This window comes from Rhopilema esculentum, chromosome 16 (assembly GCF_057945365.1).
Source record: "Rhopilema esculentum isolate cy_ngs chromosome 16, ASM5794536v1, whole genome shotgun sequence".
Classification (NCBI taxonomy): Eukaryota; Metazoa; Cnidaria; class Scyphozoa; order Rhizostomeae; family Rhizostomatidae; genus Rhopilema; species Rhopilema esculentum.
In genome coordinates, this window is record NC_142830.1 from 13,782,384 (window position 1) to 13,802,525 (window position 20,142).

At 36.3% G+C, this 20,142-nt stretch overlaps 1 protein-coding gene across 2 annotated transcripts in view; it reads right to left on the bottom strand.

The window, feature by feature from the left end:
- LOC135682426 (uncharacterized) overlaps positions 1-20,142 on the bottom strand; it is a 31,222-nt gene that overhangs the window by 2,776 nt on the left and 8,304 nt on the right. For both annotated transcript variants that reach the window (XM_065197310.2, XM_065197311.2), the window contains exons 12-34: positions 19,619-19,668; positions 19,058-19,168; positions 17,763-18,051; positions 17,065-17,172; positions 16,369-16,437; positions 15,520-15,614; positions 14,986-15,146; positions 14,075-14,179; positions 13,153-13,489; positions 12,303-12,503; positions 11,930-12,078; positions 11,597-11,693; positions 10,878-10,973; positions 10,201-10,307; positions 9,711-9,765; positions 9,117-9,143; positions 7,776-7,940; positions 7,042-7,128; positions 6,145-6,227; positions 5,916-5,984; positions 2,555-5,357; positions 1,813-1,980; positions 80-386 (exon numbers count right to left, since the gene is read on the bottom strand). In XM_065197310.2, the coding sequence (XP_065053382.2) occupies positions 80-386; positions 1,813-1,980; positions 2,555-5,357; positions 5,916-5,984; positions 6,145-6,227; positions 7,042-7,128; positions 7,776-7,940; positions 9,117-9,143; positions 9,711-9,765; positions 10,201-10,307; positions 10,878-10,973; positions 11,597-11,693; positions 11,930-12,078; positions 12,303-12,503; positions 13,153-13,489; positions 14,075-14,179; positions 14,986-15,146; positions 15,520-15,614; positions 16,369-16,437; positions 17,065-17,172; positions 17,763-18,051; positions 19,058-19,168; positions 19,619-19,668 (5,739 nt within the window). The remainder of the gene's footprint in view (positions 1-79; positions 387-1,812; positions 1,981-2,554; positions 5,358-5,915; positions 5,985-6,144; positions 6,228-7,041; positions 7,129-7,775; positions 7,941-9,116; positions 9,144-9,710; positions 9,766-10,200; positions 10,308-10,877; positions 10,974-11,596; positions 11,694-11,929; positions 12,079-12,302; positions 12,504-13,152; positions 13,490-14,074; positions 14,180-14,985; positions 15,147-15,519; positions 15,615-16,368; positions 16,438-17,064; positions 17,173-17,762; positions 18,052-19,057; positions 19,169-19,618; positions 19,669-20,142) is intronic.

The following is a 20,142-nucleotide window of genomic DNA, read 5'->3' on the forward strand; positions in this document are numbered from 1 at the left end:
GTTTCCTTACGTTGTTTTCGGCCACATGCAGTGAAGACTGAACTTGAAGACTTTGAAAGACACAAACAGTTTTGCTTACCTGATTTCGAAACCGTAGTATGGGTGGCCATTTGCTTTTCTTGCTGTTTGAGAAATCTACTCAACGCTGTTTTACAAACGCAGACTTTGGGGGAACGAATCGGCAGTGACTCGATTTGCGATTCGGACAGGGCACAAAGATCGCCTATGGTTCGAATGTTTTGCGACCTGAAGAAATTACCGGCGCCGCGTGACCAACTCATCGAAGTGATGGACGGCAGAATCTTCTCGATGACGGTGCGACATTTGATTAAATCAGGGAAAATGGCCTGGGTGTCGTCTTGTCTGGCGATCTTTGGAGACGAAAGCTGTAGAAGATGATTGAAAATGTTTGTAATATGACTTTTGATTATATAAATCATCAAATTTATATTTTACACATGCAATATCCTAGCTTAAAACCAATTTTTGTTCCCGGGGTTCTTTATTCAGACTAAACACAAAGAAAAACAAAAGACATATATTTGTTACCAGCATATAAAGCGAAAGGAACCAAAGATATAAATTTGTAACCAACGAAACAAAATTTTCTTATAATATTCTATAATGAAAATTGCAAATGGGATCTTGCAAATTGCCTTGATCTAGTACGTAATTTGATACAAATACAATTTGCTTCGTGACTGCAAAAGAAAAATAATTTTTTCTAAAAATGCCTTTGAATGTAGGGATGGCAGAATAGCAATATTGAAACAAAGACGAAAAAGGCAACCCTTAAATAATGCAACGGTTAGTGTATCGTAACGAAACTAGGAACATGTCAAGCTTCGGGCTACTTTGAAACATGGAGTATGGAATGTTGGAAAATTGGAGTGCAAATGATGTTTAGCATTAGACCTTACCAAGTTATGTTGTTGTCCATGTTTTAAAAAAGCATCTAATGTCAACAATTTTCCCACCTTCCAAATTCAATGCTTTTTAAAAAGTCCAAATTTTGCTGAGTGCAATGGAAGCGCGCATAAAACATATTTCTCTTGGCTAAAGTAAAAAAGGAGAACGCGCATCTCGAAATCTCAAAGAACGTGGCTGTTGGATTAAGGCTCTTGAAGAAAATGAGACATTCGCTATCAACTTTTGCAGCTGAATCAGTCTACAAAGCTTTTGTTTTCCCATAAATATTATATTGTTCAACTCCTGTGCTCGTAGTGTCTGACACGATGGTGAACAAATATGAACGATTGCAAAGGAGCGCAATTAAGATCATCCACGAACAGCCAAAGGACAGCAAAGAATGTAGGCTCATGAGCATTCAAGATCATAAGAAATTCAAGGCAGCGATACAGATCTTTAAATGCCTGCAAGAAACTGTCAGCCCAAATCTTGCATCATATATCCAGAAAATGGACCACAATTATAACACAAGAGGAAGTTTATCCACCCTCCGCCTTCCAAATGTCAGGACCGAGGCTGCGAAAAAGTCATTTCGTTTCCAAGGCCCTTTGTGCTTCAACGACATCCCAATTGACATCCGCCAATTAACATCGATTCTTCAATTCAAGAATCGATTGAAAGAACATTTCCACAGCAACTAGTTTACTTCAGTTCCACTAAAAACGATCTTTACCCTTTATTACTTTCATTTTTTAACTTTTCATTTTTAACTTGTAATTACTTTTCATTTTTAACCATGTAAATATTTATAATTAGAACAGGGCCCTTATTGATAACAGTGCCTTTGGCACTGAAAAGGCTTTACCCTGTATAAATATTTCTATTATTATTATTATTAAATACCTTCTTTTGAATTGCAGTAAATCTTTTAGGCGTCGCCTGTCTCGGCATCTTGGTACCTCCGTTTTTCTCGCTTGTTTTTGGAAATGGCACCGCTAGATCACTTGCTCGTCTTTCGTTATCAGCCCATCGCTTATCTTCAAGTGGAATTGCAAAAGATACCCGTCGGTTCTATGGGAAAATCAAATAAAAATTTTAGCAGGAGAACGTGCTCGTCAAGTTTGACTTATATCAGTTAAGCATACAAAGTATTTTGCTCCAGGGAAAAGGGGGGGGGGGTGGGTTGATCGTAAAAGGTAGGGCAAAGGTGAGTTCAATACATGATACGTACATAGACGATACATTATTGAATTGTTATTAAAAGTACGCTTTCAGCCATTTAAGTTTCAATTATTACTAAAATCACCTTGCTTTCATCTTTCTTCACGTTTTTCTCTGAAAATTTTTTACAATTCTGATTCATAATTTTGTTTACCAGGTTCGCAAAAAGACAAAACTTCGAAAAAACATTAGTTTACATGAAATTGTGAAAACAGGTTAAATTGGAATAATTTTTAACAATTTCAAATTCAAAACATTAATAACTTAGAAGACTAAAGCAGAAAAAGACCTAAGGACGCCATGAACACGACGTCCTGTCTTGAACAGCAAAACGAAAAGAGTATTAACTGCGAAAAGATAAACAAATAAAGTACATAAGCAAAGCATAAACAATAGAATGATTGAAGGTGGGTTTCAAGATTACCTTTCCGGAGGGGGATGACTCCATGCTTTTCTTCACAGCCATCTTTAAGATTCCACTTATCGGAGATCGACCTTCGCAATTACTCCTTGATGATGAGGGATGAGTTGAACCAAGGCCATGGGAAAACTTGATTTTTGGTGATGATGGCTTTATCTCTTGTTGCTTAGTCGACTTCGTCTCTTTTCTTTCTCGGTTTAATTCTGTGTTTTTTTCTAAGACACCCGCCTCTGTCACCTCCATTGCTATACTTTCAATTACTTTGAACGAGTCTGACGTCATTGTCAAGTCTTTTTGGTCCTCGGATGTCTCCTTGGGGTCTTCGGAACCATCAGAAGTATGTGATACTTTTTCAGCAATTATCGAATTCATTTTGTCACTTTTCAGCTTCCGTTTCCTTTTCCTAGTTCTTGGAAAAGTCGGTGTTAAGTCATACTCAATCATTCCTTGATCTTTATTTGATGACTTTGTGGGTGAAAGGGCAACAATATGTAATCCAACATCCTTGTCATTGCAATACTTTGGTTGGCTTATAATTTGTCCCTCGGGCTCAGTTGTGCCAACGGTTTCATTTTCCTGGCACCCAAGCTTGTCTGTATCCTTAATATCCATTTTGTCATTTCTTTCTTTCTCATTTTCACCGAACCCAACTTTGGATTGATCAGTACTTGACCCTTTGTCTGCACGTGCTTTGTATAACTTGCTCAAACTTGCTAAATCGATTGAATCTTCAATCGATGCGTTTAGATCTTGTAAATACGTCTTTGCCACGATACTGAACTCTTTCAATGGCAATTTATCGGCTCCATGGCGCTTCTCCTTCTTGGCAATTGACTTCCTTGCTGTGTTACGAGCAGGCAATATCTTTCCTCCCTCCGAAAACACACCTGTTCCAATGATTGAATTCGAGTCTTCAGAGCTTTGAGTAACCGAATCATCCTTGCTTTCAATATTCTTCTCAGTTGTGTCCCTGATTGGAACTACTTCTGCAGTAGTTTTATCCCTTTTAGTTGAATTTTCATTTTCACTCTCGGCTGTGTCATTAACTAAAATAATTTCTTCAGTAAAATTTTCACTCATTTCAGTTGAACTCATTCCATTATCTTGCGAAACTCCATTTTCCTCGCTTAGATCAACATGAACCACTGATTTGTCTCCATTTTTATCTTCCTGTCCAGTTTCGTTTTTGTCCTGTTTTCCCAAGAAACCTTTAGCACTGTCCAGCAAAATTGAAATCACAGAGCGTTTTCTATGGTTCCTTTTACTCGCTTTCTTTTCATTAGGCCTAGTGCCAGCGAAATCTCCTTTGGCAGGACAAAGATCAAGGCTCTTTTCTGGCGCCATTTCTTTTGTTCTTTCAGGTCTAGCTGGTGTTGAACCCTCATCTGCTGCTACTGTTTCGTCCTTGTTTTGAATAGAAACCTCCTCGTTCTTGCTTTGATCAGAAACCTCTTCGTCTTTGTTTTCATAAGAAACCTCCTCGTTCTTGCTTTGATCAGACACCTCTTCGTCTTTGTTTTCATAAGAAACTTCTTCGTTTTTGTTTTGAATAGAAACTTCTTCTTTCTTGCTTTGGCTAGAAACTTCTTCGTTTTTGCTTTGAATAGAAACTTCTTCATCCTTGTTTTGACTAGAAACCTCTTCGTTCTTGCTTTGGCTAGAGACATCTTTGTGCTTGTTTTGACTAGAATCCTTTTCGCTCTTCCTTTGGCTGGAAACTTCTTCGTTTTTGCTTTGATTAGAAACTTTTTCTTTCTTGCTCTGACAACTGGCTTCAGCTTCCGAAGAACCTCCACCTTCACTATTTATATCGACGCTAATGCCAGACAATATCTTATCTGACCTGTTGTCCTGTTCTGTTTCCTTAAAACTAGTCCGGACATTCCTAGATTTTCTTCTCGTCGATGAGACTTTATTTGAACCATTGTTTTTTGCTTCAGAAATGTTCTCATCTCTCATTTTCTGCCAGGCAATGGGCTGCGATTTTCTACTCTTTCTTAAAGACCGCCTCGGAGTTAACAATGTGACACCTTTCAATACCGGCAACGGTTCATTTTCCGGTTGTGTGCAAGGGATCAAATCCGGTGTTTCTGAGTCCGGTTCCTCACAATGTTTTGTCTCGCCTTCAGCATTTGTTTTGTTAGCTTTCAGACTAGACGGCTCGGCTGAGTTTTCGCTGCTTGATACAGCTGCGGAACTTTCCGGATTGGCATCATCGACTATCAAATTTGAAGATGATGCCACAGACGTAACAAGACGTGCTATAGACTCCAAAGGCATACTTTTTTCTAGTGAGGATTCATGATATGGGGTGTAGGATGAAGGTATGACGTCATTATCATCATCTGGTTGTGAACTCTCAAGCCCTTTTCCGGTCTCATTGAGACGTGAGAGCGAATCGTCAGAGCATGTCCCATTCGCCACCATTTCCAATGACTTTTTTATTGATTTTCTCGCCTTTGGTGCGCTGGAATCGCCGCGTCCTGTTGTTTCCTTCATATCACAAGGGCTTCTTTGAGAGCCATGGGACACTTCTTTGTCACCCTTGGGACATTTTGCAAAAACCTCAATATCACACACTGGCGAATTGCTTTTGGTTCGAGATCCTCCGCAACTGCTATGCGGGGAGGCAACTTCCATTACATCAGGTTCATTTGGGCTGACAACTATATGAACAGATGGGTCGTCTGCAGTTGCTTCTTTCTCGAAAGTGACTGCTGCGTCATTCGAGTGGGATCCGCGTCTTTCCGCATGACAGGCTGGGTCAATTTTGCCGGACGATATGAGAGGGAAGTCCATTGTGCACCTTAAAACCAACAAAACAGGATTAAAAAAATAACAAAAACTTTGTAATAATTAGAAGGGATGTAGAAGTATGAGAGAATTCTTGACCATTGACCATTGAAATACGACGCTGGAGGACAAAGCGTTTTTCGGCAGAGTAGCTTTCAAATGTAATTAAGAAAATCACCACAGAAGGAAGAACATACGTGTAGTTTGAAAAAAATACAAATGATAATTGTGAATTTTACATAATTGCAAATATAGAGAAGAAAAAGTCAAATTAAATAACTTGAGATCTTTATGTCAATTTTTGTCAAATAGTAAGATATATGGAATAAGACGATTTAGTAAAAAAATTACAACTAATGTCGTGTCAGTTTGGTGATTTTGGGTTGTTTCAAGATTCATGGCTGCCATTGCAAAAATGTTCCTGGAAAGAACCAAGACGAATTTAATCAGAGAATCATAACTAGACAACTTTAATAGTTTCCATTGTTGATTCAACTGCTGTGTGAAGTTAATATAAGCAGTTTATACAATTTGAATGGAATTAGACAAATCAAATATCAAGGAAACCTACTGGGTATCTTCAGAGAAAATAGCCTCCTGTGTCGTTTGATCAAGCATATTGTACAATGTGGGTACATCGCTGCAAAAATTAACAAAATTAGAAGATAAAGATAGTAGAATGAAAAAGAGTAAAACTTTAAAAAAAGAAAAAATTATAAAGAAAAAACTTTAAAGATATCATGATAAAAATTTGAAGAGCAGGGTAAAAATTGTTTCTAATTAAACAGTAAAAATCTTACCTCTTGCTTCTCAACATGTCTTTCTGGTGTTCGGTCAAAATACGCCGTTTTTTCGGGGAAGGAGCAATGGGAACAAACTCATTCTACAAAAATAAGAAAAACAATAAGTTGATGAGCAAAACATGAAAATGTAAAAATTCAGCACAACAGTAGTTAATTGAGCCAATTGCACAATAAGATGTCTATTACAGGGGACGTCACAATCGAATTAGCCCCCCGGGGGCTTATTTCGCAAAAATACTTTCGAAGTGGGGCTTGTTTGAGGGGGGAGGGGGGTTATTCGAAGGTATTATTAAGCAGCAGCGAAAAGTGTTATCAGGGCAAATTTTCTTATTTTATTTGAGGTGGCTAGTAAGCTTAAAAATGCAGATATTGAGAGGAACCTACTGCTGTGGAGGCAATACCACAGCCAATGGGGGCTTATTCGAGGGCGGGGGCCTATTTCACAAGAATTACTTTAGGGCAGGGAGATACTCGAGAGCGGGGGGCTTATCAAATTAGAATCTCGACAGATGGGCGTGTCTGATTTCGGTATGGTTTATCAAGATAGTGAAAAAGCTCTGTCCAATTAAACAAATTATGCGACTCACAAAAAAAATTAAAAATTTGATCTCCGACCTCTTTAAATAGAAATCTTCAAAAATAGCAGGAATTTAACTTTTGTTTTATTCGACAAAACGTAAAAATTTCTGACAGGACGATGATGGTGAGTTTTGTACCCCTACTATGACACCCCTTCTTGTGACGTTGTGAAATTTTGAAATAGCATTCCAAGGATATTAATAATAAAGTTCAGATATCGGTGTAGCGTCTTGCTTTGAAATCCTTTAAAATAATTCTGCACCCACCCACCCCATTTCAATAAATCACAATTTCCTTAGCAACAACTACACCCACCGAATTATCATGGTCGAGTGAACTCGCAAGTTTTCTTCTGACTGCTTTTATTCGGGGTTCACTCTTCGGGGACTTGTCTACGATTCTCTGCAAATGTAATGAATTATATTATAACAACAATGGCCATCACAAGGAAGGAATCGAATTAAATCTTGCTGTTTGCATTTTGTCAATAGGAAATAAGAAATGAATAAATTTTTTGAAGTTTAAAAAAGGACTAGTTTATAGAACATGACAAAAGCGGTTTCTGTACTATTTTTTGAATAAATTTATTTTCAGATTAATAATTTCAAACATCAATATATGCTTTACATTATATCCATATAGAAGCAATAAAATGAGCAATATTTTCGATCGAAATAATATATTATTTTTTCCAGCTTTTAGCATTAGAAAGTATATGATTGAAGTTTCGAAATGGCGAGGAAAACGCAGATAAATACTTTGGTTCAGTTTAAGTTGGTTATTATTTTCAATTAATCCTTAGATTTTGGCAGGTTGACAGAAATTTGGCAGATGTTGGTCTCGATATCCTTCTAAACAATATTCTTATATAAGAAAAATTTGTATTTGAAACTTTAAATTTATTATCAATTTAAAGCATTCACCAAATAGTAAACAACACATAAAGAACAGAAAAAAAATTATAACATCAACAATTATAAGATGACAATAAATGACAAAATGGTATTAGCAAAGGAGAGGTTGAAAAACTGAGATTAAATTTCGTTAACCTTTCTAGGAGAAGGGCTTTGAGGCACGCGATCAGCAGAAAGTGCCTTTTGCAGGAAACTGCCGTGAATTTTATGGGGAGACCGAAGGTTAACAGCCAAAGTCTTCCTGATGTTTGGCGAATTGGTAATATCAGTTGAATCAGGTAGCTGGGCTGCTTCATCAGACTATGAGAAAAATATGATAAATTACATCTCTTGGCGATTCTTTAAAATGCTTCAAAATATTATTAAAACACTTCCTAACAAACATGTCATTCAATTACTGCATATATAAACGTGGAACAAAATAGGAAATCTATTTTTCACCAAAGTGGGTGTTGAGGACTATGAATCCATCCCAGAGGTTTTAAATTCGACACCATGTTGATCTCGCTAAATTATCAAATAACAGTCATTTAAGGGTTTTCTTAGTTTGAGATATCATATCTTTTTTAACCTGACAGAGAGAGGCATAGCCAACTCCAAGCTGGCCTCGTATCTGCGCTGTTTAAATTGGCAAACAACTAGCAGACTGAAAGGCTTCAAATGAACATGGTTTGTCAAATACTTTGCTAAAAAGTGAGTTAAACTGCGATGAAAAAAACAGGCTTTTTCAGTGATGGCATAAAAATTATCGTTAGATTTTGGAGCGTTGACGATAGGAACTTATTTTGGTTGAAAAATAGGTATTTGAATCGTAAAACCTTTGAAATGGAGAAAGAAGTCTTCAATCTTAGCCGGAGGTAGAGCACTACAATATTCATGTCCAAAAATTGACCACCCCCTGAATCTAACTATATCCCCAAGTTATTAATTCTCTTGCTTAACTCTCTTCCTCATTCCCCCATTCAATTGTTGATTCCTTCAAAGAAAGTGTTTTATGCATCGAATCTTAGTAAGATTGTCACTGACAATCATGGAAGATTGATAAAATATTAAAGAGCATTGTGATTAGAGAGGGGAAACACCATAAAAACTGTGAAGATTTTGTGTTGATTTTCCACAAAATTTAGTAAGGGCTACAGTACCGAAAGAATAGGCTTTTCGTGCAATGAAATTTAAGGAAAGCACGAAAAAGCAGAATATAAATGCTAAAATAATATTGACACACCTTTTAAAATTTAATTGATTCATCAAATACTATTAGTAACAAAGCAAAACGAATACAAAACTATCGACATGGAAAAATAATACTATGGAAAAGCCTAACTGCATTAAGCATTGGTGAGAGATTGCTTGAAATATTGAGTTTATATAATTGGCAAATGTGTTGACAAGTAGGATTAGGACGTCGTACACCAGACGGAAATAAAAAAAGCTTTCATCAATGATAAGTAAAATAAAACAAGGAAAAAATCTTACCTCTGGAATAGCAACTGGATCGGTGCCCTGGAAAAAAATCATGAGAAGTCAACTCAGAGGTGTATGCAAAAGGTGGGGAGATTGGTTTAGGAAAGAAGTGAAGTATAGATAAAAGAGGAACGAGAAATGGCAGGAAAGATCATTCAAATTCTACAACTAAAACTATTGGCCTGATAAGGTGAATAAATTTTAAAGTTATAAAAACCAGATTGAAAAACTAGCATGAAGGATGTTTTGAAAAATCCACCAAGTGAAGGTAATTTTGAGAAGAAACTATAGACTTAGTGCTTTCTATGTTCCACAATGCAACAACCAAGCATTCATTTCTTCGTCTATTTTGATATCACACCTAGATAAATAGCTATGTTACCCCCTTACCACCAAAACAATCGCAACGAAACCATCTTAGTTTCAAAACTGCAGGTTACGTTTAAATAGTGAATAATTCTTATAGAGAATAATCCAAGGTTTTTTGGAAGTGAAGAATGGAACTGCTGATGTGTGAATGACAAAAATGCTGTCGGTGTTCCAAGAAATTGGCTTGCTTTGTTGATATGCCTTTGTATTCCATGGCAAACCACAAGGGATTCTTACCTGCAAACCATTTATGGTCAAGGGAATTCTTGTTTTCATTTGACTCAGAATAGCTCTGAAAGGAGAATAAAAATAATAAAGGACATTTCATATGGGAATTACATTTGGGAATTGCATTTCGGCATTCGGGAATTACATTCTGGCAATTCTTTTGGCAGTGCCTGTTTTATGTGTAAAAAACTGTCTATTTACTCACTGAATGAAAAATAAACATTAATTAAAAGTTTTTATATTAAGCAGGGTAACAGAAGTAAACAATTTAGTGTAAATAGGTAAAAACGAAGAGTCTTGGGGAAAATTATTTTATCGTTTCTCTCCCTAACTTCTTACAAAAGTACTTCCATTTCTAAGTGTTTTCATCTTTAGAAATCAAGGTTTTCTACGATCTGGAAACCATGTCGTAATCCTTGTATTGCATAATTTTCTATGTTTACGCTAAATTACTCGTTTGTGACTCAAAAAAAATTGTTAATCCTTATTTTGGCATTACCTTAACTCTTTTGAGTAAACAAGGCCAGTTACTTCACCAAAATACATGTTCCAGAACCCAGCCGCACGAGATCGCACTACACTGTTTTCACACGAAATCCCAGCTATCTAAAATTGGAAGAGATCATATTAAGATAAGCTTTAGTTATCGAGCATGCTTTAGTCTGTGTGCGTGCTTGCTAATACTGGAGCAGTGTTCAGTATTGTCGCTTAAGTAAGATAGCATTCTGTGACTTAAAAGGGCGACTTCTGATTCAAAGTGAAATAATTTTGGAAAGAATCTGAGATAAAAATGAATAACTTGTAAATGGCTTTGAAAAAAGGAAACATTTAGTAAACTTAAGCTTTTCGTCTGACACTCTTCAGAGTTTAAAACGTCAGAACATAGATCGAAAACTCTACGCTAGGAAGTATATATACCCAGTTGTGGATCGAAATAGCTTTGAATAACTTTCGTGTTTGTAGATAATGCACATTCAAAAAAGAGTGGATAAGTGATGACGTCACAAAAATCTATTTTTAGAATTTTTAAATTTTGAACAAATAGTCTGAAACGACACAATAAGATTATTCAATTTATCATGTCCGTGATATTCGATTAGCTTCAATTTAACTACCATCTTAAATTCAAAAAGTAAATAACGAACGATAATAATTCTCACGAGTTCAAACACTTACGAGTAAAGGTGAAAATACGTCAAGCAGATCCTGATTCACGTTTTCTTCGTATTTCTCTTGCACGCACGTGTAGATTTGATTCAGCAATTTAGCCACCTATAATTGGGTTAAATGTAAGTTGAACATACATGTTTACTATCATAATCAAGCAACAGAAAGGGAATGGCTTATAAAGACGTCTGGCAAACTCATGTAGCAATTATTGGTCGACCCTTGGATCATGTGCAAGAAGAAATAAAGAGAAAGCAAGAAGGAAGTTAACGAGAAATCGTTTTTGAAATTGGATAAGCGCGAACTAACAATGAATAAAATTTCTTTGAAAATAGCACGAAAAAGGTGTTGAGTATAAACAAAGTTTAAATGATGGCTAATTAGCAAAATATTCAGTGTCGTATAGTGAGAAATGTTTTGTAGTACGATGAGTTTTTGCTGTTTCGCAATTTTTTCAAATTTCGCGGTAACAGAGGCTTACCAAATTACTACAAATCCGAGTGCAAATAAAAGTGACAAGATAAAAGTGACAAGAGTTGGGCTTTTTCTATTCGGAAAATTCGGAAACGTGAGAGAGACAGGCCTAAGGTGAATGCGTTGAAAATGCTATAAGGATGAAGGGGCCGTGAAAACCTAATGGCCAAAACGATCGTCAAACAAAGTAAAAAAACGTTGATATTACATTAAGAGATATAAAGTAACAAGTAAAGCATATTCAAGAGACATACCAATTGTTTTGGGATTTCAAGCCAAGATTGCTCCATATTTCCTTCTAAAGACAAACTTTTACTTGATTCCAATTCAACATCGATTGGAACGGGCAGGCTAAATGAGATTAGAGGAAAGCGTTTAGAAAAGGGAAATTTTGCAAATGATATTATATAAACGTGGTGTAAAACATGCATGGTTTTTCACAAGAATTGTAAAATTTAAAAACAGAAGGTATGAAAAATTGACGCTCGCCTTTTAAAGAATAAAAAACATGGGGAAGAAGCCACATATTTTAAATATCACAAATAAAAACATATGTGTATATTTATGCATGGATATTTAGGCTGTACCTTTTCAATCTTTCTTCAACAACCAGCTGAACAATACAAGGTGAGAGCTGCTTGACCGATTCTTTGATGACGTCATCACCTGAAATCCTGCTAAAATATTTACCAAGAGCCTCTATGAAGGAGCCAAGGTGCTGCTCAGCGGTTTTACTCTGAAAGGGAATACACGTAGCGGTGATTTGGGAATTTGCTTTGGTAAATTGGAGCGAGATTCCGTCTAAGTCAGTCATACGATGCATCCTGGCTTTACCAAGATACAACGATCAGCCCGTAAAAACATTTGAAAAAATCATATTCGTTTTGACTTCCCAAACTGTCCGTCAAAAAATCAGCCAATGACATTTCAGTAAGCGACCAAAAGCAAAAATTAACTCACATCCTTTGCAGAATGGAATGCCCTGTAGATCGCCTTTAAAACATTGACCAGTGATTTGACATTGCCAAGTGGATTTCCCAGTCTTCGATGCATGCTTCGTGGCGTCATTTTCAATTGATTTCTTTGCTGGTTGCCTGGAGGCTCAAGGCTTTCAATCACAACGGTCAAAAGCTGGATTAACTTTCCAATCTCATCCACGACCTTAAGAAATTGTAAAGAAAACTCAAAATGACAATCAAGAAAATGGTTATTATAATTTTATAATGAAAGATGAAAAAGATGAGCTTGTTGTTGTTGTTGTTGTTGTTGATGATGATGATGGGTCGGCACTAGATCATAGTCATCTAACGTACATGACGTCATACATCTTTGAAACCGAGGACTAAGTGAAAAAAGACGGAGGCTGCAAGCAATGGCGGAACTCGCCTGTGGTTTGCTGTGGCATCATTAACAGGACCCATGCATCCCTACAGAACAGTTAAATGTTTTAGGCGAATGCAAGAAAATGACCGCAGGAAATCATTCTGTAGTTTGTTTAATCTACAGGGGCGTGTTTGCCAGATTTTCTACTTACTTCGTTCGGGGAATTTTCTGCTAAGGCTGGAATTTAGCTCTTTCTCCAGGGGTTTCAATTCCTAGCACACACAAACAGAGAAAAACGGAAAAAAGTGTCTATTCTACTAAATCGATGTTGATGATAACGTTGTTGTTGTTTTCAAGGATGATAATGCTGCTATCGTTGTCGATGTGCTGCCGGAGAATGCTGAAGACAAAGGTTATGATGATTATTACTTTAATGAAAACAATTTTAACCAATAGGATTTCAATGATGACGATGGCAACATCTCACCTCAAGACCCAAGCCTTGGCTTTCTATTGCTTCATGCAGCAAACGGCAAAAATCTTCGATTGCTTGATTCCGTTCTGTAGTTGCTATCAACGAGGATTCCCTCACCAATGATTTGAAAAGTGCAGACCAGCGAGAGTTCAGATCTTTGGAGACACCCATAGGCATATCAGCCTTTAGAAGCTCTTTCACAGGGAAGAGAAGCGTATCTAAAATGGCGCTAAAATCGTGGTCGAGGCTACCTCCTTGATTAACCTCGTTTGTTCTTTTGATAAATTCAGTAAGGTGCGTGGTGATTGCATCCCAAATGCGCCAAAGGAAACCTTTGTCTTCAACAAAGCTGAAAATTGAATAAATTACAAAATGAATGATAAACTTAAGTCGAAAGAATGGCAGGACGCGTTGAACCTAGATGAGACTGGGCTCGCAGAAATGTATACGGCGGGTAACAGTTCGTTCTTTGTCAGTCTTGAAAATGGTTTTCTTTTTCATTAAAAAGAATCTAACATTTCTCAAAGTTTTTATCTGGAAAAGGCTGATTTTCTATTCTAAAAACAAACCTGGACTTCTATTAGCTTTGCTGAAATCGAAAGACGTTTCAGAAATGTTTAGTGTAAGGGTAACTGAAACAGACCTCTCCCTTCTTATTCTCTCCCTATATCCCTCTCTCTCCACTTCTCTCCCCCTTTCTCCCCAGCTCTCCCCTCCTTGAGAAAAATGCCAGGATTAGCATCTGCATTACTATAGTAAAGGGTAGTTTTAATTGGTTGTCTGTGGCAGGAAAGTTTAATACGAGATAACATATCAAAACCTTATTACAAAAACATTAAGGTTATTACTATTGTTGTTAATCGCTAAAATAATTCAATGGCTGTGACGAAACAAATTATATTAGCCGCAACAAACTGAAAATAATAAAACTCACGGTGCTACGGCGTGCGTTGATTTGATGATCTGTTGAACCGCCGGTAGTTGACCAGTCACCGCCTCCATCACGCTCGCCAATAGCTCTTTGAACAGGCCAAGAAAACTGGAGGAAAAACACAAAGACAAGTTGGGAAATCCTGTGTAGCAATAACATTGAAGAATGGCGTACAAGTGCGTACAATTTTCACCCATATGACAAATTCACCGAAGGAAAAATATTTCTATAGCTGAATCCTGTTAAGTCGTTCCCCGGATAACTTTTACTAGGTCAGACTGGTTTGCAATTCCTTTTGAATTTTCCAACCTTTTGCAAGTCAAAAATCACACCTCAGACAAGTTAAGCCATTTCTTTAAACCTCTTTAAACCCAATTTGACAGGATTCAACACTATATTCAAATCCCTGAGCACAACAACGGATCACTTACATAGAAAAGAAGGGAAATGTCAATTAAAGAACAAATCATTACCTCTTTTTGCATAACTGCTATTGTTATAAACAAGTTAGGAATATTCGATTTCATTGTAGCCTAACAGACTGGTTAAGTGATAAAATTACAAAAATTCACTTCTATAATTTTTAAATTTGGATTACAAAATTAAGATGAAGATCATACAATAAATCCAGCAAAATCATAAACCATCTGAGATATGGAAAGACCTAAATTCTTTGTACTTAAGGATTACTGGGCTTGGTTGTAAATATTAAAACGGAAACAAAATTTCCGTTGCATTGGCCAGATTTGTCTCCTTTTTTATCAAAATCGCGATTTGGTATTTACATTGGATATCGTTCGTAGAGAAATACACAAAGGGACGAAAACAAAGTCTTGGAGAACTTGCAATGCAAAGCTAGAAACAGGAAGTTATTACTGAGTGTCATTTGATGACTGAAGTTGACTGTGACTCACCCATTTGATGTGGAGATGTCATTTCTAGACTTCAATGTCTGAAGAATGAGTTGCAACAAGTGAATGGAGAAACTTCCTTGGGTGTTCAGCTCGGTTTTCAGCAGATCTTTGTGTTGGGACATCGTTTCATGGAGTTCTTCATGACATAACGTCAAAATATTCTAAAAATACGAGAAAATGAAAAGAACTTAATTTATAACTGAATGTAAATTCCTAGTAGCAATAGGAGTGACATGGCATAAGTGACATGAAAACCAGGAAGGGGCACCATGAGCACGTGCACCTAACATTTTTCAGGAGAAGAGAACCCCTTTTCTTAGATTTCCCTTGTACAAAACGTTTGGAAAAGTGGCGATTGTTGTGAGACATCGTTCCCCTTTTCTTCTTGCACCCCTTCAACTTTGAAATGTATTTGATGTCACTGCAGGATTCATAAATAGGCAAACATAAGCACCCAGATCTGTGAAACAGCACACCATTGCAATGCAATTAATTGGCACACAGAGACTAGAAAAGGAATGAAGGACGCCTTACCACAACCGTTTTTGATGGGATTTTGATAGAATCAACCATGGTTTGTAGAGACAAGAACAGTCCACCCGCGATCACGGTGATGCTTTCTTTGTCATCTATGGGGTGATCAAAATAATCATTCAAAAAGACGAAAAAACAAAATTACAGTGACAATCAAACATAAAATTTTTAAACTTTAGGAAAAGCATGAGCGAAAATTACAGTTTATGGGCTCCATGCACCAACCAGTTGTACTAATGGGAGTTCCAATTTACAAAGAAATTATCAACGACATTCAAATCTAGAGCAAATAATGATATAAAAAGACTAACAAAGGGAAAGATTTACTGTTCAGGGTATTTTGGTATCCTTTTATGATATTTATAAATTGATTATGCAGACTTTGCAGGATTCGCAGGAAGTTTTTTTATCATTATTCGAGGGAAGATTGTAAGAATCAAATTGGCATTGAGAAAACATTTTGAACACCTTTGAGGTAAATATAAAATCTGTAAAACTGGATTTCCTTTCGTATGCAGATCCAAAACAGGATAATGACAATGTCGAGCATAAACTCGTCTCTCAAACAACATAAGCGAATCCCTCTATTTATACCAATTTTTTAAATTGCAAAGTGTTATCTGTGATGCATTAGTTCTAGTTTTGAGTCCTATTGTTATAGCCTCGTTTTGTGATAGTGATTCAAGTTGGACTCTAGTGTGTCTGTTCTCGGCCTGATATATTACATTATCCAGTCTAAATAATCATATACAACTACAACTACTCTGAAACATTCAACACAAGTGAATCCCTCAGATTTTTTACATAAGCCTATATTTTTGCATATGGAATGTAGGTTAAACTACAAACCTTCAGCTGTGTCGAAAATCCTTTCAAATTGGCACAGTAATCGCCCCCAAAGCGCTGTGAGCAGTCGGGCTGTACAAAGAGAGACAAATTATCAATATTTGTAAATAAAAGATGAACTGTCTGCAGGCAAATGTGTGACAGAAATGCGAAATGAAGACCTTATTAAAATACGTTCTAATTTCAAGGTGATCCAAAGTGATATTGGCTCTATTTTAAAACAAAGCATGATGAACAAATCATTAATTGTAGAAAAGGAAATAAAATTTTATATTTTTAAATGGCTTTGAAAAAAGCGACGAAAAGCTGTAGTTTACTAAATGTTTGCTTTTTTCAAAGCCATTTACAAGTTTTGTACCACCAAAAGATTGTTTTATATTTTTAGCTGATCCCTTAAACCTAGATGTTTGTCGAAGTTATGTTGACATTAAGTACCAAACAGAAATAGATGGTGATCTTGATAAAAAGCTAGGCGGTAGGATTAGGTAAACGAAATAAAGTGAGATCGGCGAAGATGGCTCAGTGACTAGCGTGACGTGGCACAGATTCAAGGATCGTGTTATGTCACAATCAAACTTCCACTTAGAGTGAAGAGAGTCGCAAGCTCTCTGTAATTTTTAAGGCATAGGAATCACGAGGTGTCAAGAAAATCACAAGGCGAAATAATTTTAAAATAATGAATTAGAATTTTTGACTCACGATCAATCACTTCGCCACAGTTTGATGTCAAATCTTGAAGGGCAATCGTGAAAATAACAGCGTTCTTCTTGATAATATCCAGGGATACTGGCTCGAATTCTATGCTCACTGGATAAAAGACAAAAAGACTTAAAAACAGCAGCTGAAAATTAAGGCAAGTTTAGAAACAAGCTGTGATGAACTTTTACACATATTCTTAGGTATGAAGGTGAGATTAAAAAGAAATAACTGGAATTTTGATTTTTAACTGATGGGAAGAAATTGGAATAAAAACTAGTCGATAAAATCAATGAGTTCAAAGAAAAGAGTTTTAAAGCCCAACGTGGTAACATGATTACGAGAAGAAGTGCTGTCCAAAAACATTAGGGGACAGGGCTATGATTTTAGTGTCTTCTAAGTGCCACGCCTTTGGCCACAACTGAAATTTCCTTTTTTAGAGGTAGCCACCCTCTCAGACAGCACAAACTCGAGCTTATTCTTCAGTAAAGACCCGAAGATAATCTATCAGCTATGAACTAAAATCATATTGGGTCTGCAGGACCAAACATCAATTGCTTGTGAAAAGCTTGGTCAACAATACCCCCCCCCCCCCACCCCCGGTGGAACATTTCCTGGTGACATTCGCAGCTCCTGCACTCAAAACACAGGCCCTTGATAATGATCTAAACGAAAATATATCAGCTTAAAGCAGAACTAACCGCTGGTCTCAAATGGATCATCATCAGAATCCTCAGATTTGATCAAATGGTACAAAATTTCAGCACCGGATTTCTTCAACTGGCCAGAATCGAAGTGTAGATTTTTGTTGCGCGGTGACGATTTTTGCCGCGCTATATCGAACTTCCGCGCGGCCGGCGTAATAGGTGTCTCCACCTTGAGGACCTCATCACCATTCGCTTTTGTAGGGGTTTTCTGGAGATTAAGGTCGACTGAGGCAGCCGTGGATGTACGCACGGAGAAGAGAAATTCCAAAAATGGATTAATGACCTGTGTGCAAAGTGACATATTTAGTGAAAGTTGTTGAAAATATATAATAATTGAAAAATAGGTTAATTTTGAGTAATATACGCTAAATGTCTTACACAGAAATTGGATCAATATTTGTAATGAGTAATTCGAAGGGGCAACCTGCTTTAGGCAGTTATTTCATTTTAGAGAAGGAGTAGTCTGTCATTAAAAGAAATTGATTAAAAAAAATGCATTTGAAATTATAAGAGTTCTGTCTCAAAAGCAGCACTTTATGAGAAGGTTTTTTTGCGTAGAAATAGAAGCTTGTTTCAGCAAATTTATTCGAAAAAGGGATTAGGATCATTTTGACAAGATCCAAACCGAAGGGATTTGCATGGTAGCCGCTTGAGAAATCATTGAGAAAAAAGAACATGGTGAATTCCAACAATTGCAGTATATTTGTTGGAAAATACCTCTTGGGTGCAAGCATTAAATATAACAATAAATACCATCAAGCACGAACTTTAAAGTAAAAATTTAATACATAGAAACACGGAATAAAGTTCTAAAGTGATGACGTAACAAAAATCTATTTTCAGAAATTTTTAATTTGGATCCCATAACCTAAAAAAGCATCATAAAATACTTCTAATTATGCAAAATCAGTCAAATGTGTTACGAACTGGCTAAGATATGGCCACATGTCTATTGGTTCTCTCCCCATCAAACCTCTGTATTTTGGTCTCTGTTCATCACTTTATGAACAGAGCGAAAATAACAGTGATTCGTTAGCAAACTTCAAATTTTTCATTGGCTACATCTCAACCGATTTTAGACATATTTGGCCAATTTTGCATATTTGAAAGTATTTCGTGGTGTTTTTTTATGTTATGTGGTTAAAATTCAAATAAGTTTTTAGTGACGTCACACTTTAGGACTCTATTTCTATAGTTTTGCACGATTTGCTTTGAATGGCTTTGCGTTTATCAAATCTTCAGTTGCAAAAGCCTTACTATCGTAAAGTGATAATATTTTTAAAGAATACCTGACTAAAAATAGTGTTGATTTTGTGCTTTAGGGTTCGGATTAAATGCAGCCAACAGTCAAATCTTGCTTGTTCCACGTTCGCATTTCTTTGCGAGCTTGAAGTAGCATTCTAGAAAAATGTTTTAAAAATTGTAGAGAGATGTTCATTGTAGAGAGATATTCGTTTTAAGGAGATGTCGGGTACGTACATGGATTCTAGTGTCTTTAAAAACAGGCATGGTAAGATCTTGAGATATGAGTTCAACAGGGGAAAGTTGAAAAAAAGCTTTAGATTTAAAGAGCAATTCAGAAAATATTACCCAACTATTATTTTGCAACAGTTCCTCTTATTTGCAAAAAAACTTGGTATTGGCATAAAAATAATCGTAAATTGAAAATAGCAAAATTGGGAAACTTCATTCGTGTTGCTACGAAACTTCACAGAAAAATTGCTCCTTCCCAAAAACAGAGAATTGATTAAAATGCGACATAGAATCTAGTGTTTCATAATCATGAAGCAACGGGTAGGACATGAAAATCTTCGCAAGATATAAACATCAAAATATGCAAGATAACTTACAACAAGAGGCATCAAAAGAAGCTTAAGTCTCTTCTGAGAGCAGATCGCATCTGGAAAGTATGCAAATTTTTCTTTTAACATTTATTTAAAAACTTGGTAAGAAATTAATACATCAATTCTACCAGTGAATGAATTCAGCCTAATTTAAAAAAGGATAGTTACGAAATTTATCTGCAAAGCTGATCAATGTTGTAACAAAAGATGCAAAAATAATTCATCTTATCAGAATATGATTACATGAGTTCTGTGGATTAATCTAATGAAAATTAATCAAGAATACGGTATGGATATATCAGTAGTTCATACCCTTAAAAAACAAGGTCAAAAAGGCGATCGATTAGACAAAAATTGACATAAAAAGGCGACCGGTTATTAGAAATTGACATCTAAAGGCGATCGATTAGTAGAAAATCAAAAGAAATTACGCCCAGTTAGTAGAAATCGACATCAAAATGTGACAGGCAATTAGAAAATGATACTCGGGATATTCTTCAGCAACCTATTTTTTCATCGGATTCATAGAA